The sequence below is a fragment of the Citrus sinensis genome, chromosome 5 (assembly GCF_022201045.2).
Source record: "Citrus sinensis cultivar Valencia sweet orange chromosome 5, DVS_A1.0, whole genome shotgun sequence".
NCBI lineage: Eukaryota > Viridiplantae > Streptophyta > Magnoliopsida > Sapindales > Rutaceae > Citrus > Citrus sinensis.
The window spans coordinates 26,358,286-26,385,587 of NC_068560.1; the positions used below are offsets into that span (position 1 = coordinate 26,358,286).

General features: G+C 36.3%; 2 protein-coding genes and 1 pseudogene across 5 annotated transcripts; 2 read left to right on the forward strand and 1 right to left on the reverse strand.

Annotated features, from left to right (window-relative positions):
* Window positions 1-1,381: 1,381 nt before the first annotated feature.
* On the forward strand, window positions 1,382-16,727 carry LOC102622937 (sugar transporter ERD6-like 17). 3 transcript variants are annotated; one of them, XM_052441948.1, is made up of 19 exons: window positions 1,382-1,514; window positions 1,966-2,166; window positions 3,177-3,239; window positions 3,466-3,555; window positions 3,651-3,710; window positions 3,898-3,963; window positions 4,045-4,110; window positions 4,196-4,271; window positions 4,364-4,428; window positions 4,650-4,742; window positions 4,846-4,926; window positions 5,018-5,102; window positions 5,184-5,227; window positions 5,299-5,361; window positions 5,456-5,515; window positions 5,607-5,660; window positions 5,794-5,853; window positions 16,197-16,311; window positions 16,416-16,727. In XM_052441948.1, the coding sequence occupies exons 2-19, from the start codon at window positions 1,975-1,977 to the stop codon at window positions 16,538-16,540; spliced, it is 1,458 nt and encodes a 485-aa protein (XP_052297908.1). In that variant the 5' UTR covers window positions 1,382-1,514; window positions 1,966-1,974; the 3' UTR covers window positions 16,541-16,727. The 3 variants fall into 3 exon arrangements, with proteins under 3 accessions (XP_052297908.1, XP_052297907.1, XP_052297909.1); XM_052441947.1 differs by lacking the exon at window positions 1,382-1,514 and having other exon boundaries at window positions 1,913-2,166; XM_052441949.1 differs by lacking the exons at window positions 1,382-1,514; window positions 1,966-2,166 and adding an exon at window positions 2,733-2,985.
* Window positions 11,552-15,187, forward strand: LOC102624284 (sugar transporter ERD6-like 18; annotated as a pseudogene).
* A 29-nt stretch (window positions 16,728-16,756) lies between the features above and the next one.
* On the reverse strand, window positions 16,757-21,316 carry LOC102621356 (sugar transporter ERD6-like 5). Of its 2 annotated transcripts, XM_006471798.4 has the most exons (19): window positions 21,146-21,316; window positions 20,753-20,968; window positions 19,947-20,009; window positions 19,515-19,604; window positions 19,220-19,279; window positions 19,053-19,118; window positions 18,892-18,957; window positions 18,729-18,804; window positions 18,581-18,645; window positions 18,395-18,487; window positions 18,222-18,302; window positions 18,048-18,132; window positions 17,905-17,948; window positions 17,763-17,825; window positions 17,619-17,678; window positions 17,467-17,520; window positions 17,282-17,341; window positions 17,089-17,203; window positions 16,757-17,015 (listed from the first exon to the last, which is right to left on the reverse strand). In XM_006471798.4, the coding sequence occupies exons 2-19, from the start codon at window positions 20,942-20,944 to the stop codon at window positions 16,882-16,884; spliced, it is 1,467 nt and encodes a 488-aa protein (XP_006471861.2). In that variant the 5' UTR covers window positions 20,945-20,968; window positions 21,146-21,316; the 3' UTR covers window positions 16,757-16,881. The 2 variants fall into 2 exon arrangements, with proteins under 2 accessions (XP_006471861.2, XP_052297900.1); XM_052441940.1 differs by lacking the exon at window positions 21,146-21,316 and having other exon boundaries at window positions 20,753-21,062.
* Between the last annotated feature and the right edge of the window lie 5,986 nt (window positions 21,317-27,302).

Consider the following 27,302-nt stretch of genomic DNA (forward strand, 5'->3'; position numbering starts at 1 on the left):
GGTTTTCAGTTATTCCATACCATTGAAACTCAAAGATTTTTATTTTATTTTCTTACTTAGCAGAAAAATGGTTTTTGTTGAAACTTTTTCTCTCCACACGTACAGCTTGCATGGAAAGTGACGCCGCATTGATTGTTTTTTTTTTTTTTTCAAAGACTGATACGTTGCAATCAAAAGCCGAATGATTAGAGATATATGTCCAATCTGCATAAGATAAGAGTGGGACGGGAAGCCATACAAAATCGATATTACCCACATAATGAGTGTTTGGTTTTAGGACGGTGTTTATTAACACGTCTAGATGTAGGGATGGCAAAAATCCTCACGGGGACGGGTATTTTCAGAGATTTTCTCAATTCGGGGAGGGTATGGGGATAATTTCATACCCAATTTCTTATTCGAGGAGGGGACGGGGAAATTTTTTTAGCCAATTTCTTATTCGGGGAGGGGACGGGGATGAGGTGGAATCCCCATCCCCTACCCATTTTTCCATTTTAATTTTTTAAAATTATTAGTAAATAAATTATAAAATTTAAATTATAAAATTTAAATTATAAAATTATAAATATTGGTAAAAATAAAAAAATATCAAAATATTTATATTATTAAACTTTTATGCCTAATTAACTAATTAAAGTCCTAAATTTTTATTTAGGACATTAAAAAGACCGAGTAGATTCTAATAGCCAAACATTTTTTTAATTTTAATATTCTTTAAATATTTTAAACTTAAATCTATTTTTTATTTATTTTTAGATGTTATAATTGCCCACAACGAATCACAATTTTAATATCTAATCTAATATTTACTTTTGATTTGCTCCGATTTAACTATTGTGTTGTAAAGGGAATAGTCCACATTTATAAAGTGCCCACGCCACTATTGAAAAAGTTAATTTTGAATTTAAATTCGATTTTATTTGTAACAATTTTGTATTAGACTATTAATTTGTTCATGATAGTTTGTAAAAGCAGTTTGTATCCCTTGCATGTTGCGTTACTTACTAATTTAATGTATATGACTTTTGTAATAGATATTAATGTAAGATATATTTCGAACTTTACTTTTATTTGAATTTTTTATTTTAATATGATTAACTCAAAATCGAAAAAAAAATGTATTAATTATTCGGGGATCGGAGACCTTCGGGGATCCCCTGTTATTATTCGGGGAGGGGATGATGATTCTCTCAAGTAATTCTGACGGGGACAAGAAGGGGACATGGACATACGCAAAATATCGGGATGGGTACAGGGAGATCGGTCCCCTCCCCTCCCCTCCACATTGCCATCCCTATCTACATGTAACTCGCACTAATTAGTATTTCTTCTTTTTATCATTTTTTTTTCAAAGATAAGAGAATAGATAAAGCTTGAGTTTATTTTTTAAAATGTACTTGCTGCCGCCAAAGAGAGACCAGGGCCCTCCGTGATTTCGGATTCAGCAGGAATTGAATGTCCCGCCTAATTTCATGCCAATGGTCAATACCAACTATTTCGGATAATTAATTCTTTTAAGTTAACATGGTTCAGCTGGAAGCCAATAGTTCTGCTCTTCGATTGTCCAATATTGCCCCACTAATTTTTTTTTTCATTTACTTGAGATTATTAGTCAGAGCACAACTCATATTACGTGAGACTCATATAATTATTGAAATTAGTATTTTATAAAAAGAAAATTTACCTTTTATATACTCAATTATATAATATAATTAAGAAAAGAATTACCTCTCGATACTTTTTTGAGGAGTTTAAATTGTGAGGACAATAACTTTAACCATTGGGACAAAGACCAAATGGCTTATTATCCCAGTAAAATTAAAATTAAATTTTTTTCTATTATCATATTTTGAAAAAAAAAAAAAAAAGATGTCAGGTGGGCTCTATGCAGTTGCATCATTTCAACTTTTTTTTTTTATAATTCCAATAATGCAGTGTTCTTTCTTTCACTTGCTCCTGTGAAAGAATTAGGACATGGAGAATCCAGAAAGCTTGGAGGAGGGACTAATAGCAAAGTCTTCACTTGCTCAGCCAAATCCTATAAAAATTACAAATGAAGTTGGTGAGCGCAGCGGCTTGCCAGGGAGTGACAATTCTTCAGCTACACCCGTTGTTGTTCTTAGCACCCTGGTAGCCATATGTGGTTCATTTGCTCATGGCTGTTCTGTAAGTAGCACACCGTTATCATGCATGCTAGTTACCTTTTTTTGTTTCTTGATCTTAAATGTGAAAAAGAAATAAGTAGATTACCATAAAATTGAGTTTTTTTTATTGATTTTTAATTTTCTATCCTACCTACAATCATGTGATTGGTATTAGGTAAGCTTAGATGACAGGTCCAGTACTTTGATGTTAGATGGTTTGTATTTGTCAAATGTTTTTCACTTTTAGCAAACATTGGAATAGTGTACTATGGTGGCTTACCAACTTGAGCAGATTGGATTGTTTCAAAGTTTCATTCTTGTTTTGAAATGCAGCTCAATTATCAATTACCAACCAACAGTTACTTTAAGCCAACGGAATAGGATCTTATGTCAATATGTTTTAACATTAACATATATGTGTTGTTAGTTGGTGACTTTAGAGAATAGAGATAAGCATTAACCAAAATTTTCATCATCAAATACATGAAACAGGTGGACTATCCTAATCATTAAAAAAATAATCTATTATAATATATACTAAAAATTCAAATGCGCATAAAGATTTCTTCTGCAGCTGTCATTCCAATTTCTTATTTCATAGTTGTCGAATGCTTCTTTTTTTCCATTGCCCCTCTTTCGCTCAAGAAAAATAATGATGGAGACATCAGAAAGCTTGGAGGAAGGACTAATTCTGAATCCTCCACTTCTTGAGCCAACGCCTATGATCACCAATGAAATTGGTAATGGCAGTGGCATGTCTGAAAGTGATTTTTCCACTACACCTGCTGTTGTTTTCAGCACCTTGGTGGCCATATGCGGTTCATTTACTTATGGCTGTGCTGTAAGATCCATTGCTGTTTTTTTGCTGTCAGAGCACGTCAATACATTTTTCTTGCAAGATTAATCTCTAAATGCTTGAAGATAGGAGGCTTTCAGGAAGCAGTTTTGAGTGAAATCACTTTCATCACAAGCAACTAGTCAAAATATTAGTTTTTCATTGACCGCAATAGATTGATTGATTGCTGTTTTCAGGTTGGATATTCATCACCTGCTGAGTCTGGAATGAGGGCAGACCTGGGACTCTCAGTGACACAAGTAAGTTGAGGAAGCCCAAGTTATTCATGAACACAGAACGTTAAAATAAATAAATAAATTCATATAAACTTTGGCCAGAATATGTCACTCTTGATGCACACACGTACACACAACATCTATTATTGTGTATGCAGATTCACTTAATTGATCATCACTATTATATGATCTTATACATTTTGAGTCCTATAATTGACCATGGCTTTCCCTTGTTCTTCTAATTCTGCAGTACTCAGTTTTTGGTTCAGTATTGACATTTGGAGGAATAATAGGTTCATTAGTAAATGGGAAAATAGCAGACGTCACTGGTCGAAGAGGTGTAAGTCGGTCGATCTTCCGTTTTATGTCTCAATGAATAGTATGAAATTTCTTTTACCCTTCTCAATAGTATTTAATTAACTGCTAGTGCAACAGGCAATGTGGCTTTCTGAGTTATTCTGTATTGTTGGGTGGCTGGCAATAGCATTCTCAAAGGTCTTTTTCCTTTAGCTTCTCTGCATCATCACAATCATGCTTGATGTGGCTGCCTGCATGAAAACTGTACTTAGAATTTTATTTGGAATTAAATGGTCCTTTTCGGGTTCAAGTTGCATAACAAGCTCTATCTACTATTCAAATGGTCTGTCAATGGGCTATAATTTACTTCAATACTTGTTCATAGGATGCTTGGTCACTATATCTTGGACGATTTTCTCTTGGGATTGGACTTGCTATTATTGCTTATGTGGTAAGTGATGTGAACAATTTTATGGTAGCTTAATTCACGTGTGAGGCATCTCACAGCATTTGCCTCATTGTTCCAAGACAGGTACCAATATATGTCGCAGAAATAACACCCAAGAACATCCGGGGAGCATTTACAGCTACTAATCAGGTGTATATATATCTTAATTATAATGATTAATATTACTTGTTTAACTTATATTTAATGAGCATTTACTTTGTCATCAACTCTGCAGTTCTTGATTGCTTCTGGTCTTTCAGTAATGTATTTGGTGGGTACTGTTGTTTCCTGGCGAGCCTTGGCTCTAATTGGTAGCTTCAGCTTGCCCTTCTTTTGATTTTATTTGCTTAATTGCCAAGCCCTGTAAGATTTCTGATGTTTTTTTTTTTCATTTAATTTTCAGCTGCTGTTCCATGTCTGTTGCAAGTCGTTGGTTTGTTCTTCATTCCGGAGTCACCAAGATGGCTGGTGAGTCCAAATCAAAAGTTCATAATCTGTTTTCCTGGTGGTTTTTAATGTTGCACAAAGCAGAAACTCGAGTCCTCAGCTTTTTGTTTAACCTCTTGTTACTGTGCTTAGCTTTTTTGTTTAACCTCTAGTTACTGTGCTTAGCTTTTTTGTTTAAGCTCTTGTTACTATGATTGTGAAACTATGAGCATATTAAAGTTAGTATGTATATCTATTTTCAGGCGAAGATTGGTAAAGAAAAAGAGCTAGAAGCTACTCTGCAGTGCCTTAGGGGAAAGACTGCAGATATTTCTATGGAATCTGCTGACATCATAGTAAAATTCCAGCTCTAATATTTGACTACTCAATAAGTAGAAAACACATGAAATATCTATAAATCTCTGGCACAGAACAACCAATGAGCATCCCATATTGCAGGATTACACGCAGACATTTGAGAAGGACTCGAAAGCTGGGATTTTTGATCTGTTTCAGCAGAAATATGCTTATTCACTCTCAGTATGGCTACTTGTACTTTTTTTTATATTTGTAAGCCCATTATATATCGTCTGTCCTATGATTTTTACATTAGATTATTTAATTGGTTTAGGTTGGAGTTGGATTAATGGTATTGCAACCATTAGCTGGATCAGCTGCAATTGCATATTATGCCAGCTACATATTTGCAGCAGCTGGTAAATTAACAACATTTTGTACTATTTCATAGAACTAATGAATATTGAAGGAAATGACAGTGTGGATTTTTGTTTGTAAAGATCTTTTGACAAACATTGGGAGTATATCAATGGCTATCATTCAGGTAATTGACCATAAATCAAACATCGGATTTTTCCATTTTAAATACTCAAGAACATACAATTTCTTTTACAGTTTCCGGCTATTGGCGTGTCCATACTGCTGACAGATAGATTTGGAAGAAGACCACTTCTTTTGGTACACATGTCAAAGAATTAAATTCATCCGAAAATTAATTATTCAGTAGGATGGCCAAGTATGTGTGTGTATATATATGTTCATATATTTGCAGGCTTCTACTATCGGGATGGGCTTAAGTCTCACTATTATAGCTTTGGCATTCGGCTTGCAGGTTCTTCTCTTACAAAAGTTTAGACACTTCTTCACTAGTTCTCACTTCTGTTTGAAATATTTTGATCATTGCTTAAAATATTTATGTGCAGGACACCCATCTTTGGAATGAGGCTACTCCAGTCCTTGTGTACATTGGCATAATGGTAATCGTCTCTATATATTGTGAGCTTACGGTAGAGGAATCTCTATAAAGATTTTTTCTATATATATGTATATATATATATATTTTGTATAGTCTATCTAATTGGTGCAAAATATGACTGAATCTATGATCAGGGGTTCAGCATAGCTTATTCATTAGGCATGGCAGGATTACCAAGTGTCATAATGTCAGAGGTAAATGACTACGTGATCTAGCTCTACATCTTTTCGTGAATGTTTCAACAGGAGTCGATAAATATGCCATTGAACTTCCATTTTTCAGATATTTCCTATAAACATCAAAGGTTCAGCAGGAAGCCTGGTGATTTTACTCCACAACTGCAGCAATTTGATAGTTACATACACTTTCCATTTCATGATGGAATGGAGCAGAACAGGCACCTGAAACCCCCCACCATATATGCTCGTACTATTTTCCACTTCACAATCCTCTTTATCTTGCTCTCTAATTACAAGTCTGTGTTGGCTGCTGTTGCAGGAACATTTTCTATATTCTGGGTCATTTGCGCCGCAGCCGTTGCATTCGCTGCATTTCTGGTGCCAGAGACCAAGGGACGAACACTCGAAGAAATTCAAATATCAATTACAAAGTTATAATAAATTTTATTACGGGACTCCACATTTGTCCAAACCATGCATATATGGTTTATCTGATCTTGGTAGCCAAATTTTAATAAAACCTTAGTATAACCGTATATGATCTTGGGGACCAAATTTAAAAAATGTTTGATTGCTGATGATGATGGTTATTTATAATTAATAAAACATATAAACCGGATATGTGTTTAGCAATACATTTTTTTTTTAATGGCAACACTCTTTGAATTTTAAAGTACTGTGTGCATAATACTTTATGAATTGATTATTGTAGCGTAGAACTCATAATATATTTTAAGAGATGTGACACAATTCATTAGATATTTACACAGCTTTAACAATTTAGACCTTAAAGATTTTGGCAACAAAGCTGCGATGTGACTTTCTTTAGCAATCAATCAAAGCTTGGCGTGGCTTTATTTATTTGTTTCGTTGTTTAATTGTTTTTGGAAAAAGGACAAACACACCTAATGTTTTAAAAAAGACATTTACATCTCAATTTATTATAATTTTATTATTATACCATTTTAGCATACAAAAAAAAAAATTAGATTATCCAATTTTTCTATATATTGTTAATAAAATTATAAATAGACAAATTTGATATTATAAAAAAAATTATAAATATACCCTCATTGCCCGATTCCTCTATTTAAATTTTTATCAATAACCAATTTAAAAAAAAATTGTAAATAAATTATAATTTAAAAAATAAAATTGGTTATCAATAACCAATTATATTTAAACTTTAAATTTGTATATTTAACAATTCTCCACATGTCAATTATTTAAACTTGTACATTTATAACTAATTTTCTATGTTATTTATTATGGTATTAATAACCAATTTTATTTTTAAAATTATAATTTATTTATAATTTTTTTAAGTGTATAGATGTCTTTAAAAATTAGATATTGATAAAAATTTAAATAGAAAAATGAGGAAATGAGGGTATACTTATAATTTTATTAACAATATATAGATAAATTAGATAATTTAATAATTTTTTTAGATGCTAGAAGAGTATAATAATAAAATTATAATAAATTGAGGTATAAATATTTTTTTTTAAATATTAAAAAAATTTATTTTTTTTTTAAATATTAAAAAAATTTTATTTTTTTATCTAAACGTCGGGGTGTTTTTATCATTTTTCCATTATTTTTTTGTCTTTATTGGACGGGCGTTTACCGAAGTGGAAAGGTGGGGCTTTCGTCCTTTATTCAAGGGGACGTCAATCATTCAGCAGTCATGGGCCATGATAGCGGCGTAAAGCATTACCTCAATTTCCTGCCCATCCCAAAAAGTCACTTTCGCTTGAAGAAACTTTAAATCATCATGGAGAGATACTAGAAGAAAGCTTGAAGTGGGAGGAAACTATGAGGGCCAGTTTAGTAATATTTTAATTTTAAAATAGTTACTGCTAGTTGTGTAATTAAAATAATTAATTATAAAGAGAATTGATCGAATGTTTGGTAAAATTTAATTTTAAAATTATTGTGAGTTTTAAAAATAATCATATATATTTGATAAATTTTATCGTTAAATTACTGTGAAAAAAATAATTGAGTTGAACATATCATAATGTTGAATAAAATTTATTTAAACTGTAACACCCTAAATCCAACACTATGTGGAGCACGTAGTTAAGGATGTTACTTATAAATAATAATTCTTACACCAAAAACCTTAAATTGAAATACCTCAAATTTTATTAATCAAATCAATAAATCCACAAGTCTGGTACTCAATATTTTCTCCCAAAGGCATAAATATTACAAAAGTCTCAAATCTCTCTAAGCCTATGTTTGGTGCAACTTTTCAAGTAGAGTTTTTATCCAAAAACTTTAGTTATTTGGTTGTCAGTAAGAGCTTTTATTAAAAATTTATAAAATTACTTTAATAGGCAAAATTTTTAAAATTATGTTATAAAAAAATAAAATAAAATAATTAAATAAGTAGAGGATATTTTAGACAATTTAACATTTAAAAATAACTTTTCGACCTTTACTCCTAAAAGCTCAAAATTTGAGCTTTTGCTAGTAGAGGCAAAATAACTTATTTAAAATTCAAAAGTTCTATTAGAAAAACAACCAAACAATAACAAAAATTATAATAAGAGCTTATGAGATTAAATAAACACTTATAACCATTAAATAAGCCATACCAAACATGCACTAAATACAAATTCATAAATATATAAACTTAAGGGAAACATAAGTTTATCCTACTCTTATTCAACCAGGAAAAGTAAATAAATCTCAAGCTCCAAAGATAAGCACATTTCTCAAGAAAGCTACTCAATCTGCAAAAAGTAATGATGAAAAGTGAGCCGTCAGCTTGGTGAGTAAAACCATTCCCAATGCACTAAGCTTATCGGGTATCAAAAATATTGCAAGCCTTCTTTTATTAAAACCATATGTTGTAAATCATAAATTTCATAAAACGATATATTACAACAAGATGACATAAATTCATGTTAATTCAGAATATCAAAAGTATAGTTAACCATGGGAGCAAATTATAGAACATATGTACAAGAAACAAAGTTAGCTCATATCACGCCGTGTCACCTATACTCTCAATGACCAGGCCAGAAACATAATTAAAATCAAAATATCGTGTACACATTCAAAACAAAAACACAGTACTAATACAAGACATATATATATATATATATATATATATATATATATATATATATATATATCGTATAATATGATTAGAATCAAAATTAGAATGACTATGGATAATGAGCCAAAACATTTCAATTCATTTTTCGTATGTAGAAACTTTCACGTGGCACTTCATGCACTTTGGCCCTCGAGAGGTGGCCCTTATACAACCTCAAGAGGTGGCCTCTACACAAATTTTCATAAATAATCTTAATTATAAATAGGAATAAAACATTCATATGAGATTCATGAAAGATCGTAACAAAGATTTAGACTTGCAAAATAAATTACATTCTAATAGTTTATAGACAATTTCATAAAAGATAATCATTTAGAAAAATAAATTATATATTAACAAAGCATATTTAATATTTTGTTAAAACCACAAAAAAAAAATTCAGATTTGAAAACATTTACATAAACTAATTTTGTGATGAAAATCAATTAATTTTTAAGGAACTATAAAAACACGTGTACTTATAATAATATTAAAATAATCATACATATCTAGTACATTGTCCAGTGTATTTATTGCATTAAAGATTAACTAACATGGCCAACAATAAATTAACTACACACAACTTAAACACATCATAAGTCATGCATAAAGTCTGCAACAATTAAAATCATGCAAGATAAGACTCTTAGTAGAACACAATGATATGAAATCTGGTATAGTGTCGGAAAAATAAGACTTATCAACTATTAAGACTCTCTCCTAAGTAAGAGTTCAAATTCTAGGGTATGATAAATGAGTGATAAGCAGCTAAGAGAAAAAAAAAAATGTGGCTGTGAATTTAGGGTTATGGAAGAGGAAACAAAAAGTATGAATTTATAGGGAATCATAGGAAACCCTATTAATTTTTGGAAATATTTATTCTTTCCAAAAATTATCCCATAAACAATCCTTATTAATAAGGAAGGAAATTTTCTACACATTAGAATTCTTGTCCTCTCATAATTCCTTCTTTTTTTCCAAAAAAAAAAAAAACAAATTTTGGGTATTACAACTCTCCCTCTCTAAAAATAAATTTCATCCTCAAAATTTGTTGTGATTCCTAGTCCTTATTCATGAGCAATTCAACCTCAAATGGTAAGTTTCAAATTAATTCTATTCAAGGGACAATTGAGAAAATGTCATATTATTCCCAACTCCATCTGAACTAGAATTAATCCTAAATGGCCTTATAAAATCATATCTCATATCCTACTAACGCACTATAGAAATTCAAGAGATGAAAAATATTGTGGTTAAAAGCTTTAGCTACAATACAACAAATCAGAAAGGATGGCGGAAAAACATAGTACTAATTTAATCCAAAATTCAAGGCTTTCTATGGAAAATACTTATCGCACCTAAGGCCTCGCTATTCAATTTCTTGATATCTTGCTCTATCATGGCAAAGACACGTGGCTTTTTCTTTTGACTCTTGGCGAAATGTATTTTACCATTATGTTACTTTGAACAATCTATAACCTTATACCCAATCTGTCCATAGCCAAAACAAGCTCCTGTATATAAATAACATATGTCATGATGGTACTTGTCACAACGGTTGCAGAAAGGTATATCCTTTTGAAAAGACTTGCTACTAAAGTCCTTATGTTCACCTTCGTTACCATTACCATCATGTTTTCTTGGCTAGTTATTTTATTGACAAGATTGTGCAGCTTGAGATTGAATTAAATCCATTTCTGTAAGAATGGCACGACCCAGCAAATCAACGTAATTATTAAGTTTAAGGATGGTCAAATACCTCTTAATGTTTGTACGTAACCCCTCTAGGAACTTCCTATATTTACTACCCTCATTAGCGACCATAGTAGGGCCAAATCGAGACAGGGTCGTAAATTGTTCCTTATACTCAACAACGGACTTCGTTGCTTAATTCAATTTCAACAAGTCAGCCTCCATCTGATGTCGAACCCATTCAGGAAAAATACTTCTCTTGAAACCTTCTAGAAACAAATGTCAAGCGATAGATGCATCTTGTAAAGCAACACTCAAAAGACAGGCTTTAACATATTACCAGTGGTCTGCCTCATCCTCAAAGACAAATGAGTCCAAAATCACCCTCTGATCATCGTTGCAATGCATAGCCACGAATATCTTCTCTGTTTTACCCATGTGTCTACAACCTTGGGATCGACAATCTCTTGAAAGGTAGGTGGTCCCAACTTCTTTAACTGCTATAAGCTCATCATAGTTCCCTAATCTCTTTCACCACTTTGTCTCTCAGTTGGTGCCCTAGCCCTGTCTCTAGCCATATCTTGAATCAACTTACTCTGTTGTTCCATCAATCTAACCATTGCGTGCATTATAGGGTTACCTTCGTTAGCCATCTCATGCAAGGTCGGTCAGTGTCATCAGACACATCGAAAGTATTTATTGAGCTATAGGCATTCCTAGCACCTTCCTTGCGTGACATCTTTAACTAAACCAATGACGAATAAGCATAAAATAAATAAATAAATAAATAGATTGAAAATAAGTAATAAATAAAGGCCGTATCAACACACCAAGTAATAAATAAGTGGAGAAAATTGATAACAAAATTTAGAAGTTGTCAACAAGAGCAAATAAGTAATTCATGATATGTTGATACTAGGAATCCTCAATTAAAATAGTTATCACATAGTCATGGGTCACCAAAAGGTCAAAAGGGTCTAAATCAAATTTTTAGTTATTGGCGATTGCTCTCCATCTTAAAGATCTATTCTCTCCAATAATCTCAAGGTGAACAATACCATTTATACAATTTTATTATTGGGCTTTGCAATCCAAAGCGCGTCTAATTAGTTAGGAGAGCTCATGACTTATAAAACAATTTAGGAGCTCACTCGCTAACGATGTGAGAAATTATATAAAAATTTATTGGTATGTGTATAAAATATTTTTTATTATAAAATATTTTTATTTTACATGTATATGTAATAATTGTTAATTAAAATAAATATTTATATTATTAATCAATATAATTTGTAATAGTAATAATAATACCTTTTGGAGCCTATAAAAATAATCCAAAACGGGCCCTAATTCCATGTTCTTCGCTTGCTAATGAAATTAGTGATGGCAGTGGCATGCAAGGAAGTGATTCTTCAGCCACACCTGCTGTTATTCTCAGCACCTTGGTGGCCATATGTGGTTCAGTTGCTTATGGCTGTTCTGTATGTACCATTATTATCATCGTGTTTTTAGTATTGTTTTCTCTCTCTCTCTCTCTCTATTTTTCAGTTCTTTTTCTTGATGGTGTGTATTTGGACATGTTCATTAGTTACGCTATAATTGTGAATAATTGGGATTGGAGTATCTTAAAATCTCAATTAACTAGATATTTTCATGCTTGATGAACTTGGTAGCCCACTTAAATTCATTCCTTATTTCCCATTAAAGCAACATGCAACAAGATCTGAATGCTCCACTTTTTGAGGGAAAGTTGTTGGTTTCTCACTGACTAAGCAGATGGTTGGTTACTGTTTTCAGGTTGGATATTCATCACCTGTTGAGGCTGGAATCACGGCCGACCTGGGACTCTCTCTGATAGAAGTAAGTATTCATTTCATTTTTTTTTCTCATGATCAACCCCAAGTCGTTTATGAAATGCAAAATTTTAAAATAGAAGTTCGTATAAACTTAGGCCACAGTAGTTTGCTATGAAACATAATGCACAGATGCAATGTATTAAGGTGTATGCAGATAAACTTGATGTTAATTCAATGTGAATGCAACATGAGTCCTACATACTGCCGAGAAAAGCTGTATATTTGATGAATTTTTCAAGGAAACCTTGATTTAATTTGATCATCACTATTCTAGGATCAGTAATTAGCGGTTTCTCGCCTATGATACATTTTGATTCATAAAATTGACATATATTTCCCTCACTCTACTCATTCTGCAGTACTCACTTTTTGGTTCACTAACGACTAGCAGGCCTCATTGGTAGGAAAGGTGTAAGTAATCCAGTTTTCTGCTAAATGTCTCAAGTAACAGTGTGAATTTTTAACTTTGAATAATTTCTTAGGCTTGTTAATAGTATTTACTTAAATGTATGTCCAACGGGCAATGTGGTTATCTGAGTTATTCTTTATTTTTGTGTGGCCGGCAATAGCATTCTTAAAGGTTTTTTTTTTTTTTCCCCACTCTTTTCATTCTCTCCATTTGACTATAATGCTTTCTTTTGTTGCAAACATGAATGTTGTACTCCATTTCTGCCCTTTTTTTTTTTGGTTTGGTCGTCCTCTTTTCTTCTTCTTCTTCTTTCAATGTTGATGAACTATATTTTAATTTATGTACTGCTTTATAGGATGTTTGGTCACTTTATCTTGGACTATTTTTAATTGGTATTGAAGTTGGACTCATGGCTTACGCTGATGCAAACAATTTAGTTGTTGCTGATTTACGTGCGAGGCATGTGATAGCATTGCATCAGTATTACGAGACAGATGCCCATATATATTGTGGAAATAACACCCAAGAATATCCGGGGAATGTTTACAGCTGCTGATTATGAATATATGTTGACTATAATTGATTTTTTGCTTACATGACTAGTAATTTATGAGTATTTGCTAAGTCAAGCCTGCAGTTCTTGTTTGCTTCAGGCATTTCACTTGTGTATTTGTTAGGAACTGTTGTTTCCCGGCAATACTTGGGCTCTAATTGGTAATTCCTGCATGCTCGTCTATTGCATTGCTTGCTATATTGGCGAGTCTGTAATAAATTCTTATGTTTCTATTTGGTTTAATTTTCAGCTGCTATTCCATGTATAGTGCAAGTGCTTCGCTTCTTCTTTATTCCAGAGTCTCCTAGACGGCTGGTTTCTTTTCTATGTGATACATTTTGAGTCCTATAATTGACCATATCTTTCCCTTTTTCTTGTCATTCTGCAGTACTCAGTTTTTGGTTCGGTAATGACAATTGGAGCAATATCTGGTTCATTGATAAATGGGAAAATAGCAGACCTCACTGGTCGAAGATGTGTAAGTCAATCAATTTTCTGCTAACGGTCTCAATGAGTAGTGTGAAAATTTCAAAGTATGAATTTTCCTTTACCTTTATCAACGGTATTTAATTAACAGGCAATGTGGTTATCTGACTTATTCTGTATTTTCGGGTGGCTGGCAATAGCATTCTCAAAGGTTTTTTTTTTCTTTCTCACCCTTTAGCTTTTCTCTGTCATCACAATCATGCTTGACTTGGTCCCCTACATGAAATTGTTCATATTCAATTTGCCTCGGTAATTGTTGATAGGATGCTTGGTCACTTTATCTTGGACGATGTTCACTTGGGATTGGATTAGAACTTATGACTTACGTGGTAAGTGATGTGAACAATTTCATGATTGCTCATTTCACACGTGAGGCATATGACAGACAGCATTTGCATCATTGTTACAAGACAGATACCTATATATATTGCAGAAATAACGCCCAAGAATGTCCGGGGAGCATTTACAGCTGCTAATCAGGTATATCTATGAAAATTATAATGTTACTTGTTTACTATTAATGAGCCTTTAATTTATCATCGCGACTGCAGCTCTTGGTAGCTTCTGGTCTTTCCGTAATATATTTGGTGGGTACTGTTGTTTCCTGGCGAGCCTTGGCTCTAATTGGTAGCATCAGCTTGCCCTTCTTTTTGATTTCATTTCCTAATTGCTAAGCCCTTTAAGATTTCTGATGTTTCCTTTTCATTTAATTTTCAGCTGCTGTTCCTTGTTTGTTGCAAGTTGTTGGTTTGTTCTTCATTCCAGAGTCACCAAGATGGCTGGTAAGTCGAAATCAAAAGTTTATAATCCTTTTTCCAGGAGGTATTTATTATTGCTCAAAGCATTATCTGGAGAGTTCTCAGCTTTCTTTTTTTAAGCTCTTTTTACATATCTTAAGTTAATGCAATTAACGTGTGTATCTATTTTCAGGCAAAGATTGGTAAAGAAAAAGAGCTTGAAACTACTCTACAGCGCCTTAAGAGGAAAGACCGCAGATATTTCTATGGAATCTGCTGACATACGAGTAAGATTCCAAATTTAATGTTTTGACTAACAAATAAATAGAAAAATACATGAAAAACCTACACGCCTCTGGCACAAAACGACAAATGAGCATTCCGTTATTGTACAGGATTACACGCAGACCTTCAAGAACGACTCAAAGAGCTGGAATTTTTGACCTATTTCAGTGAAAATATGCTTACTCACTCTCAGTGATTCTTTAATACAAGTACTTTTTTTTTTCTTGTTAATATTTGTATTGGGTTATAGATTGTCTATCCTACGGTTTTCACATTAGATTATTTAATTGGTTTAGGTTGGAGTTGGGTTAATGGTAATGCAACCATTAGTTGGATCTGCTGCAATTGCATGTTATGCCAGCTACATATTTGCAGCAGCTGGTAAATTTACAGCATTTTGCACTATTTCATAGAACTTATGAATATCCAAGGAAATGACAGTATGAATCTTTTGTTTGTAACAGATCTTTTAACAGCTATCATTCAGGTAATTGACCATCAATCAGACGGGATTTTTCCATTTGAAATACTCAGGAACATACATTTTCTTTTACAGCTTCCCGCTATTGTTGCATCTGTGCTCCTCACAGATAAATCTGGAAGAAGACCACTTCTTTTGGTACACATGTCGAATAATTAAATTCATCCAAATATTGCTCCTTCAATAGGATGGCCAGTTTATGGTGAAGGTGTATACATATATTCTTAATATTTTCAGGCTTCTGATATCGGGACGTGCTTGAGTCTCAGTATTATAGCTTTGGCATTTTGCTTGCAGGTACTTCTAGAACAAAATTTGGACACTTCTGCATTAGTTTCCAGTCCTGTTTGACATATTCATGATCTTTGCTTAAAATATTTATACGCAGGACACAAATCATTGGAATGAGGTTACTCCAGTGCTGGCATACATTGGCATAATGGTAATTTAAAATATGTAGAGAAAGGAAACTTGTCTCTATATATTGTAAGCTTACGTTAAAGGGCTTGCTGTAAATATATGGCTTTTTTTTTTTTTTTCAAGTGTTAGTCTATCAAATTGATGCAAAATGTAACTCATTGACGCTGAATGTATAACCAGGGGTTTAGTGTATTGTATTCAGTAGGCATCGGAGGATTACCAAGTGTCATAATGTCCGAGGTATATGATTACATTATCTAGCTCTACATCTTTTCACTAATGTCTCAACAGGAGTCGATAAATAAGCCACTGAACTTCCAATTTCAGATATTTCCTATAAACATCAAAGGTTCAGTAGGAAGCCTGGTGATTCAACTCCACAACTGCAGCAGTTGGATAGTTACATACACTTTCCTTTCCATGATGGAATGGAGCACAACAGGTATCTGAATCCCAATGCTTATACTTTTCCCACTTCTCAATCCTCTTTCTTCCTTTTGCTCTCTATTTGTTACTTATACAAGTCTGTGCTGGCTACTCTGGCAGGAACATTTTCTATATTCTGGGTCATTTGTGCTGCAGCTGTCCTATTCGTTGTATTTCTGGTGCCGGAGACCAAGGGACAAACACTTGAAGAAATACAAATATCAATTATAAAGTCTTCTCAGTAATACATCAACATCACTCTACTGCAATTAGAGTATCAAGTGTAATAACCTGGTTTGTCTGAATTGTTGTACATTATTGGATTCATCTTCGGTGTAGTGAATGTTTTCATACAAAATTTCTTGTATTGTGCGTTACTGTTGTAAATTCCCTTTCTCATAATCATATTAGTCTTTTATTGACCACTGAAAATGAATATAGGAACCTATAAATCCTTCATATACTTGCACAACTCAGTAAAATCCTTTATTTGTGTAAATTCTGTTCATTATGTTTCGAAGAATATACTACATTCTCTCATCGCACAAATGACTGATACAACTTATCATACATCAAGTTCTATCTTTTATCTTAATCCAGCAAAAGAAGTAATAATCGAGTCTTGTATTTCTTCCAGTGTTCGCCCTTTAGTCTCCGGAACTATCTTTGCAACAAACAGGACAGTGAAAAAGCCAATGCCCGAGAAGATGAAAAATGTTCCTGCAGTCGTGCAGCCAACAAAATCAAATGTTTAACATCAATGTCCATTTCTGTGTTAATTTGTGTGTCTTACCTGCTGAGCTCCATTGCATCATGAAGTTGAAAGTGTAAGTGACAATCCAAGAGCACGACCAGCAGATTAAAATTACCAAGCTTCCAGCTGAGGCCTTTACATTTATAGGGAATATCTGAAAGGAAAATACATTCTTTGAATGAATCAAAATCTATATCCATACCACCTTGCATGAAATTGAAAGGTTCTTTACCTCTGACATTATAATAAAAGGAATTCCTGCCAAGCCTATGGAGTTAAACGCAGAACACCCCTGGTTTCAGAGTTGATTAGTTTCCAAACACACTTTTCTTTGTACGTAACTAGGTTGAAATTTGAAGCAAAAATAATCATGAAAAATCGGCAGGAGTTAATTGCTTTCTTGTCAAGATGGAGTACCATAAAGCCGACAAGCACCAAAATATGAGCGGCGTCATTCATATTCTTGACTTCCTGGTCAGAAAAATACTCTCTAATTCAGGAACATAACCAGAAAAATAGTGGAGCAAATGACATATCTTTGAAATGAAAATTTTGGAATTTGATTAAACCTTCAAGTAGAATGACAATCCTATAAGGAAGCAACCGAAGGCCATCCCACAAGCTGAAATCTGCAAGTATTGGTAACCATTCTCATAGCCTCGTTGATCAACAAAATCAAACATCTTAAACAAAGTCCTTGATGTTGTAATTACCATGAGAAGTGGTTTTCTTCCAGCTTTGTCCATCAATAATACACCAGCAATGACCGCAGGAATCTGAAAAAAGAGAACATGTACTCGTGATAAATTCGTTTGGCAGAATCTTGAATTTACATTACAAGAAGCTAGATAATACCTGTATAATGGCTATTCCTCTACTTCCAATGCTACCGGAGGCACCTGCACAAAATCAGGCATTCGTATTGTCATTTTCTTTCCGTGTTCCTCTTACTGTTTTTGACCATCAAAAGTGTTCGAAATCACTGAAGGCCAATGTACCAGCTTTTTCAAAGATGGAGATTGTGTAATATGCCATTGCACTGGCTCCTCCAAATTGTTGTAGTAACATGAGGCCAACTCCAATCTAATTAAACAGATCTCAATAGTTCCCTATTCAGATAGGCCAAAATTATAAAAACAAGAGAATTAAAGATTCATTTGTATAAGTCTCACAATGAGTGAATTTGCGTATCTCCTCTGGAACAAGTTTAAAAGTCTAGCTTCTGAATGTTTCTGAGAGATTTCGATGTGGTCCTACAAATTATTGTTAAAGAGTATTACTTATATTTCCCTCTAGTTGAAGTTAAACTCTCTATAAAAAACTAAAGAGTCGGATTATAATGTACTCTAATTTCAGCTGCCTCTTGAGATATATCAGCACCCTTTCCCCTTAGATTTTGCAGAGTGGTTTCGAACTCCTTTTCTTTTCCAATTTTTACCTGCAAAAAATTTTATTCTTCACGCATTTCATTAATTTATCCTCCAGTATGTTTTATGGCAATAATTTAAACAATGTGCTAAATTGGACTTACCAACCATCTAGGAGACTCGGGGATGAAAAATAAACCTATAAGTTGCAATACACACGGAATAACGCCTGATAAATAAATACAGAAGAGAATGTGAAACCTGCGGAACACTTTCAAGATCAAATCAATACAATACAGTAGAGAAAGTTACCAATTAGAGCCAAGATACGCCAGGGAATCACATTTCCAAAGAAATATGCAAGGGAGCAGCCGAATGTATTCATCAACTGTAAACTCGAAAAAATTTAAACTCTATATGTAGTCATAAACAAAGAGCTAACTAGTCGAATTCATACATTATGATACAATGTCACCTGATGGAATGCTGTAAAAACTCCACGAAAATCTTTCGGACTTATTTCTGCTACATAAATAGGTATCTGTTTTGGCAGAAAATAAGCAACTATATATCATTAGGTGACAAATTAATTTAAATAATCAGCAGATGTGAAATGCCAACATTTAATGTACTTACCACATAAGAAATGATTCCAGCTCCAAATCCTATAAGCAATCTTCCCGAATCCAGCCACAAAGCATCCTTGCAACAAGAATATCAGAAGCCAATCTATTATCCATCATTATTTTATTAGTAAATGAAGTGAAATTCTGGGGAAAGAAAGAGCAAGAAAAGAAGGGAACCTTAGCAAAAGCTATTGCAAGCCAGCCTAGGGTGCAAATTAATTCAGAAAGCCACATTACCTGCTTCAGGATTTTATAAGTTAATTGAGAAAATGGCAAAGGACAAGGACACCCTGTGTTTTGATGAACAGTTAAGGGGACACCTTGCTCGTTTCTGAGTATGAAAGAGTGTTTGTGTGTCTCAGAAAAGGCCCAATGTGACCATTTCTAAATATAAGAAAATCTTCATGATCATACCACCAAATCACAAGGTGTCCAAAAGGACTTGAAACTAGACTAAAATTAAGGGACTTACATTTCTCCTGCCAAATATATCAGCTATTTTTCCACTTAGTATTGCACCTAGCATTCCTCCAATTGTCATTATTGAGCCAAAAACTGAGTACTGCATGCAGAATGCCAGCATAAAAATTAAAATTGATGTCAACAAGTACCAAGTCATTTGAACAAGAAAAAGTATCAGCCAAATTATGTTTCATTAATAAAATTTTCTCTATAACTGAGTATATAGGGATTTTCGTCTTATTACATTACTCTGTATAAATTAGAAATGGACAGTCTATTCTATTCTCAAATTTATATATTAAAATGCGCCGATATTTACAGCTGAATTTACAGGTATGATTATATTATTAGCAATGTTATGTTGATGTGCATTAGTGGATCATCATCAAAGGAAATTTTATAAGATTGAATAATTTGTTATAGAGTAATAGTCGATACTAACAGCTGCTATAGAGAGACCCAAGTCTTCCACGATGCCAGCCTCGGCAGGTGATGAGTAACCCACCTGCAACATTATTAAATTTTTGATAAAATATCACTAATTAGGTCAAAGTCAGCAGATCCTATGGTATTTAGTAATGTGGACAGTTAATGGAAATTGAAGGGATCCACACCCACATCAGTAAGATAAATTGGTGGGTGGCCCAAGAGGTTGGATTTGGACACAATATGCGACATGTAACAAACGTGTAAGATAGATTGAGCAACGTTCTTAAAGAAGGGATGTTTTTTTAAAAAAGTTATTGTCTTGAGAATAAAAGCATATGAAATGATGTATCAGTCACTTTATTAATGGAGGGAAGCAACTCCATTATTTGGCAACTTTTGTCCGCCAGCAGCTGGGCATGTGACAAACTCCAATGTTGGTGGCCAAATTTTGGTCACTTTTCTGTATTCATCAACGTCAATTACAAAAACATACCTGTAATTCTCAAATCTCAATCGCTTTTGCTCAAAATGGAATTCCCATCAAAGTAGATGGAGCATAGATAATTTGTTAATTTCAAAGATTTTCTCTGGAAAGTTCAGTCCTCTACTAGAAATTGAAGTCCTAAATAAGGTTCTTAATTTAATGCAACATCAATAACCCATTTCAGTCCTCTAGCTGACTAGTTAGCTTGTGTATATTCATGTATATGTATGTATTTATGTATGTAGGTACGTATGCATGCATGCATGTATGTATGTGCGAGTACTAAGCGATGAACCAACTTGAAGTTGAGCAAATATAAACATTTTTGAACTTACAGCAATTCCATAGCAGAAAGAGCCGGAGACAGCCACCAAGGTGCTGAAAACAACAACTGCAGTAGTGGCGTCGGAGCCCGAGGAATTCCTTATTGAAGGCAGCGATGCCGTGTCGCCGCAGTCACTGGTGGTGCCATAGTTCTGATAAGGCTTGGCTAGTAATCCTTCTTCTACACTAATTTGTCTCTCCATTATCTTCCTCCCTCCGCTAGATGCCTGTAATAAAGTATATGAAGAGCACCCTTTTATTTTCTTCCTTATTGTGATAATGCATTAGAATTTATTAATCACAATAAAAAATTAGGAGCTTAATTCTCTAAGGAAACAAACAGATGCAACCGGCAAGTATTTCTTGGTGTTGTAAATTTATAATAAATATTCTCATATACGTACCCCATGTGTAACACTGCTTTTCCTTCAAAACTTGTTTGCTTCCTTCTAATAATAAAGGGATTAATTATTGAAAAACCTCCAATCACACAGGAATTAATCTTTGCTTAGACTTTTGGTGAAGATCATAAAGAAAAATGAAACGCATGTCATATCAAGTTTGTACTTCATTTATTATATATTTGAAATTAAGGTATGCGTAAGAGTTTTTCTATTTAACTTTTTGGCTTTTTCTTACTCTTTTACCAAATATATGGACGAAGCATAGAAGAAATTGAGCCCACCTAAAGTTTCATAATTGATGTTACAGTCTACCTAATCTTTGATAAAGTGTGTTATGCATTTTGGATTAGTTAAGACTCCCAAATTTAGCTTCTGGTGCATGACTTCATTTTAGAATAATCTAGATTAATTGTTTCCCCAAAAAAGAAAAAAAAAGATTTAATTTGGGATATAAAGTCGTCCACTGAAGCTATAATAATGGTCAGTAAAGAATTCCACGAATAAAGAATTCAATTCCACTAAATGGGGCAAATCATGATTCCAGATTCTGGTAACCAAACGGTGGAATCATGATTACTACTTCCCTTCCCTCTTCCGTTGCCCCAACTAAACAGTGGACTAACTTTTCAAATGGCGTATTAGTGAGGTGCAAGCGGTCTAAAATATATGTTTAGGGACCCTGCAAATCTTATTCCCTTTCAATATGGTCCTCATTTTTAGATGTATGTCTTATGCTTGGCCTCTACAGAAATTACTTTTTCCCTATTATGGCCCCCCGACCCTTTCTACAAGTGACCTACAATATGATGAACTATTAGCATGCAAATGAATCAGTGAAATTTTCTCTTGTTTGAAAAATGCATTAGAGCTGTAATAAATAATAATCATTCAGAGATTACAGGACACTCCAGCTCCTATGCAATGTAAAAACCAATGACCGATACAACTTCCAACACCTCAAGTTCTTGATTATATCTCATAAATCACATTAAAGAAGCACTAACTGAGTCTTGAAATTCTTCCAGCGTTCGCCCTTTAGTCTCCGGAACAATCTTTGCTACGAACAGAACGGTCGAGAAGGATGTTGATGCGAGATTCTGGTTACTCTTTCTATCGCGACCAGGATCTCTGCTCAATCAACTCGACCACGATTAGGATCCTTCCTCGTAAGGCTTCTTCTCCAGAGGTTCCTGCGTACACAGAATCAGGTCAGAGCACGCCGGTTATTTTCCAGGCGTAAACCCTCCGACGCTCAAGTCAGATATGAAGGTTTTATATTCCTGGGAACGTTAGCCACGAATCTTAAGGCTCCTTTTTGGTATCTATTGTTGAATGCTTTCTTTATCTTAGTTTTCAGTATCAAAAGTTCTAACCCTTTTACCTTCGTTGGCTACCTTTTTATAGGCCACTTCTGAACTCAGGCCTTCCCTCCATTCGTGCTCGTTATCCTCCCACCTCTCGAAAGTGGATGCTTCATTTCCGTAGTCGTGGGTGGTTGCGTGGCCTTCGTGCCTTGATTTTCGGACTGGAGAGCACGTCTCGCCAACTGTCGTTGACCGGGTCTCCTCGACTAAACCCTTAGCAGGAATGTAGCAGGAATGGCTTTATGCTTCCAGCAGGAGATTGGCCTCATGGATGACGTACTCGTGGACGAGCAGGATAATCCTGCTTCTGCTCCCCCGGCTACCAGACTCTTACAAGATATACCTGTTTGAGGAACCTTGCTACCAGATGTTTGCTCATCACTGCTGGTCTTCGTCGAAGCATATCCCACAAACCCTAGTCCCCCAGTTTCTGGTGTTGGGTAACGTAGTGAGCCGACAGTAGAAACTCGGCAGTTCTTGCTCGCGCGGGATTGGAAAATGCTGCCAAGAGTCGTGTCGCATTTAATTGCGGGTGAGGTGATGTGGCAGAAATCTACCCCTCCATTTGAATTTCAAACCTACGGTTGCAAGACTCTTGGGATATGTGCCGTTAAATGCTGGCAGCCCAAGAGTTTGTTCCTCGGTAGGAAAACCCAAAACCCCCAAACGAGAACTCGTCATTTTCTCCCTTCTTGTCTCTCCGGCGAATGAACTTCGGCATTAAAGCTTCTATCCCTGTCTCTCTCTGACCGAGCCCCTTCTTCAGGTATTTCTCCTATTTTCTCGGTCTTGGATAGTTGTAGATAATTTCTTTTCTCTTTGCTTTGCTTGGGTAGTTGGTGGTGGTGCTCTAGTTATAGTTTAGGGAATGTCGAAAGGTAAAGAGAAAGTCATTGAGGTTGATGACGATGAGTTGGACTTCCTGCCTAGTCTGCTCACCGATCCTGGTTTTGACCTCGGGATCCCCTTAGAACCCATTAGGTATAGTGTTGGGACTAGCTCTAGGAGGATGTCCCCCTAAACAGCCTCCTCGAGTGGAAATAGCGGTGAAGATGGATTTTCTGGCTCGGAAAATACCCTGAGTGAGGATCGAGGGGGTGACTCTGGTGAGGTATCCTCACTGGGAACATCGCGACCAGAAGGGCGGAGTACAGTAGGAGGTAGAGCCCTGTCGCAGGATTACGCTATTGATTACATTACGTGCACGACCACATTTGATGAGCTCACTGACCTCCGGCTTAGGTATAGTATTCCTGGTGAAATACCTCTTAAGGTCCCAAGAAAGAAGGATACTCCTAGCCGGCCTCCTAGGGATATGTTACCCTATTTTTGGAGAGTTTTAAGTATGGGCTGAGGTGCCCCTTGCAACCCTATTTTGCCCAGATTCTTAACGGGCTAAATCTAGCTCCTGGTCAGCTGAACCCCAACGGGTGGAGAGTACTCTCTAGTCTGTTCATATTGTGGGACAGATGTTGCCAAAGCGAGCCCAAAATTGATGAGGTGAAGCACCTGTACCAGCTGAAAAGCAGCCCCAAAGATGCTGGCTGGTATTACTTCCAATCAAGTACTAAAACCAGGAAACCCATAACCGATCTTCCTATTGGTGGTGGTGGGAATTGGAAGAGAAAGTTCTTTTTTGCTGGGGGTCCCTGGGGTCAAGTTGCACATATTGATGGGAATGATTATTGCGTCCCACCCCGTTTCATGGTTCCAGGTTGCCTGCTTATTTTAGATGTCTTGTCTCCATAGTTGTTCTCACTTTGTTGATTTGTCTCTAACCAAATGTCTGTTCGTTTTGCAGGTTCTTGGGGTGTTCACTTCTCGCTTAATCCCGACCAGCTCAAACGGGTCGAGGCTGTACTGGCCAATTCCTGCTCGCACCGGGAGCTGCTAACCACTTATAACCTGGTTGAATCTTGCTTGGTGCCCCCGGCCATAAGATGGAGGATGCTGTGATCGGGGCTCTGAATCAGAAACGTTCTCGACCTCAAACTGCGAAGAGGAACCAGAACAAGGACGCTCCTACTGCGAAGCGGGTGAACATTGTACAGCAGGTTCCTCCCTTAAAAACTCTACCTCTTCTTCCTACCAAAGTTGGAGAAACTAGTGGAGCAGCCACTGATCCTGCTTCCTCTTCTCCTCCCGTTGGGCCAAGATCTCGTTTATCTGACAATCGAGCAGAACATTTGGTCCCCTATATGAACGAGCTTTCTAAACTTGTGAGCAAGAAGAACTTGGAGGACTTTGACGGCTGCACCCTGGGTGAGCTGGTGGGGGCCATGCAGTATAGCGCCTTCCACCTCAGCTGCATGGCCACTTACTATAAGGCCAAGGTTGGCCGTTACAACCGGAAGATGAAGGAGGACATTCAATCGGTGATGACCAGAGCCTATGCTGCCGAGAAGAAAGCAGAAGACTTGAATCTCGAGAATCTGAAGTTGATAGAGCAAGAATCTCTTGCTCAAGCAAAGGCTGTTACTCTCAAGGACGAGCTGACTAAGGTCAAAGAGGATCTGCAAAGGCAGAAGGTCATGTACGAGGCTCAGCTCGAATCTCTCCGCGATTCCCACCGGGCTCAGGTCGAGAACTTGGAGAAGGAAGCTGACAACCAATACGACCAGGGACTTCGGCATTCCTATTGTTGCATCATGGCCGTCATTGGGAAGCAGCATCTTGATCTGAAGATGGATGACCTTGCCGCTGGTGTTGCTCAATATATGGATGAGGAGGCCGCAAAAGAGGATGCCGAAGTGGTGGTGCCAATTGTGGTTGAGGAGGAAAACTCTCCTCCTCGTGCAGTCCCTGCTGATGTTGGTGAGGCGAATACCCCCCCGGACGCAACTGGTGATACCCCTCCTGCACCTGAGGTGGACTAACCAACCGAGGCTGCCCGACTTACTGATCCGCCGTCCTCCTAAACTTGTCTTGTGTTGTAATTACTTTTTGAACATTCTATGTAGCAGCTTTGCAGACTATTAGAAGCTTAATAAAATTGTTCTTGCTTGCCTTCTCGTATTGGAGTTTTGGTTTATTTATTTATTTGGCTTCTGGTCTCGTCACAGACCAGGCCTTGAGACTTGACGAGCCTTCGCATGCCTTAGATATTTTTTCAACGTCTGGGATTCTGCTCGCCATCAGTTGGTCGAGCAGATCCTGGCACGCTTGGCTTCTGGTCTCCCCATAAACAGGCTTTGAGACTTGATGAGCCTTTGCATGCTTTAGTAAATTCTTCAATGCTTGGGATTCTACTCGCCTTCGCGTGGTCGAGCAGATCCTGGCACACTTGGCTTCTGGTCTCGCCATAAACAGGCTTTGAGACTTGATGAACCTTCGCATGCCTTAGTAAAATTTTTTCAACCCCTGGGATTCTGCTCGCCTTCGCGTGGTCGAGTAGATCCTGGCACGCTTGGCTTCTGGTCTCGCCATAAACAGGCTTTGAGACTTGATGAGCCTTTGCATGCCTTAGTAAATTCTTCAATGCTTGGGATTCTGCTCGCCTTCGCGTGGTCGAGCAGATCCTGGCACGTTTGGCTTTTGGTCTCGCCATAAACAGGCTTTGAGACTTGATGAGCCTTTGCATGCCTTAGTAAATTTTTGAACAGTACAGTTGACTGAAATTCCTCATTGATTCACTTATTATTGAATTCGGCTTACATGAGATTGCTTTGAAATAAAAATAAAAAACAACGAGCATGAACAGAAATAACTTTAAAACATGAACAAGTCTTACTGGAAATATTTCCTGAGGTGTGCCGCGTTCCATGGGCGTTTCACCTCGTGGCCATCCGTGCGAGCCAGCTTGTAAGCTCCGGGTCCAACTAGCTGCTTGACCCTATATGGCCCCTCCCAATTTGGTCCGAGTACTCCCTAGGCCGAGTCTTTCGTGTTCTGATTCACTCTCCTCAACACCCAATCTCCGACCTTGAACTGCCGTACATTCACCTTCTGGTTGTAGTACCGAGCAACCCTCTGCTGGTAAATGGCTGATTGCCTCGATGCTTGTTCCCTCTTCTCGGTTAGCAGATCCAGATTCAAGCACATCTGGTCGTTGTTCTCTTGCTCATCGAAATGACATGTCCGGTGCGTGGTTGTTCCTATCTCGGTTGGTATAACCGTTTCGTGTCTTAAGGCCAAGGCGAATGGAGTTTCCCCAGTTGTTGTCTTATGGGTTGTCCTGTATGCCCATGGTACACCTGATAGCTCATTAACCCAAGCACCCTTTTTTGCTCCGAGCCTGGTTTTTAAAAGCCTCTTGATCGTCTTGTTGGCTGCTTCTACTTGCCCGTTAGATTGTGGGTGAGCAGGCGAGCAATATTTCAACTCCATCCCGAGGTTCTGGCAGAAATCCCTGAAGCTGTGATTATCGAACTGCCTGCCATTATCCGTTACCAAGGCATAAGGGATCCCGTACCGACAGACCAGGTTTCTCCACACGAAGTCTGTTGTCTTCTTCTCTGTGATCCTGCTAAGGGCTTCTACCTCTATCCACTTCGTGAAGTAGTCGATCGCAACTATTGCATGTGTTGCTGCTCCTCGTCCCTTTGGCAATGGGCCGATCAGATCAATTTTCCATTGAGCAAATGGCCAAGGGGAGGCCATAGAGGTGAGCTTCTCTGGTGGTTGGTTGGAGAAACTTGCAAAACTCTAGCAGCTTATACAGCTCCTGGTCTTCTCCTGCGCATCCTCGTGCATTGTCGGCCAGAAATATCCCTGCCTTAGAACCTTGTGGGCCAGGGACCTCCCACCAGAATGGTTTCCACAGATTCCTTCATGTACCTCTCTCAGTACGTAGT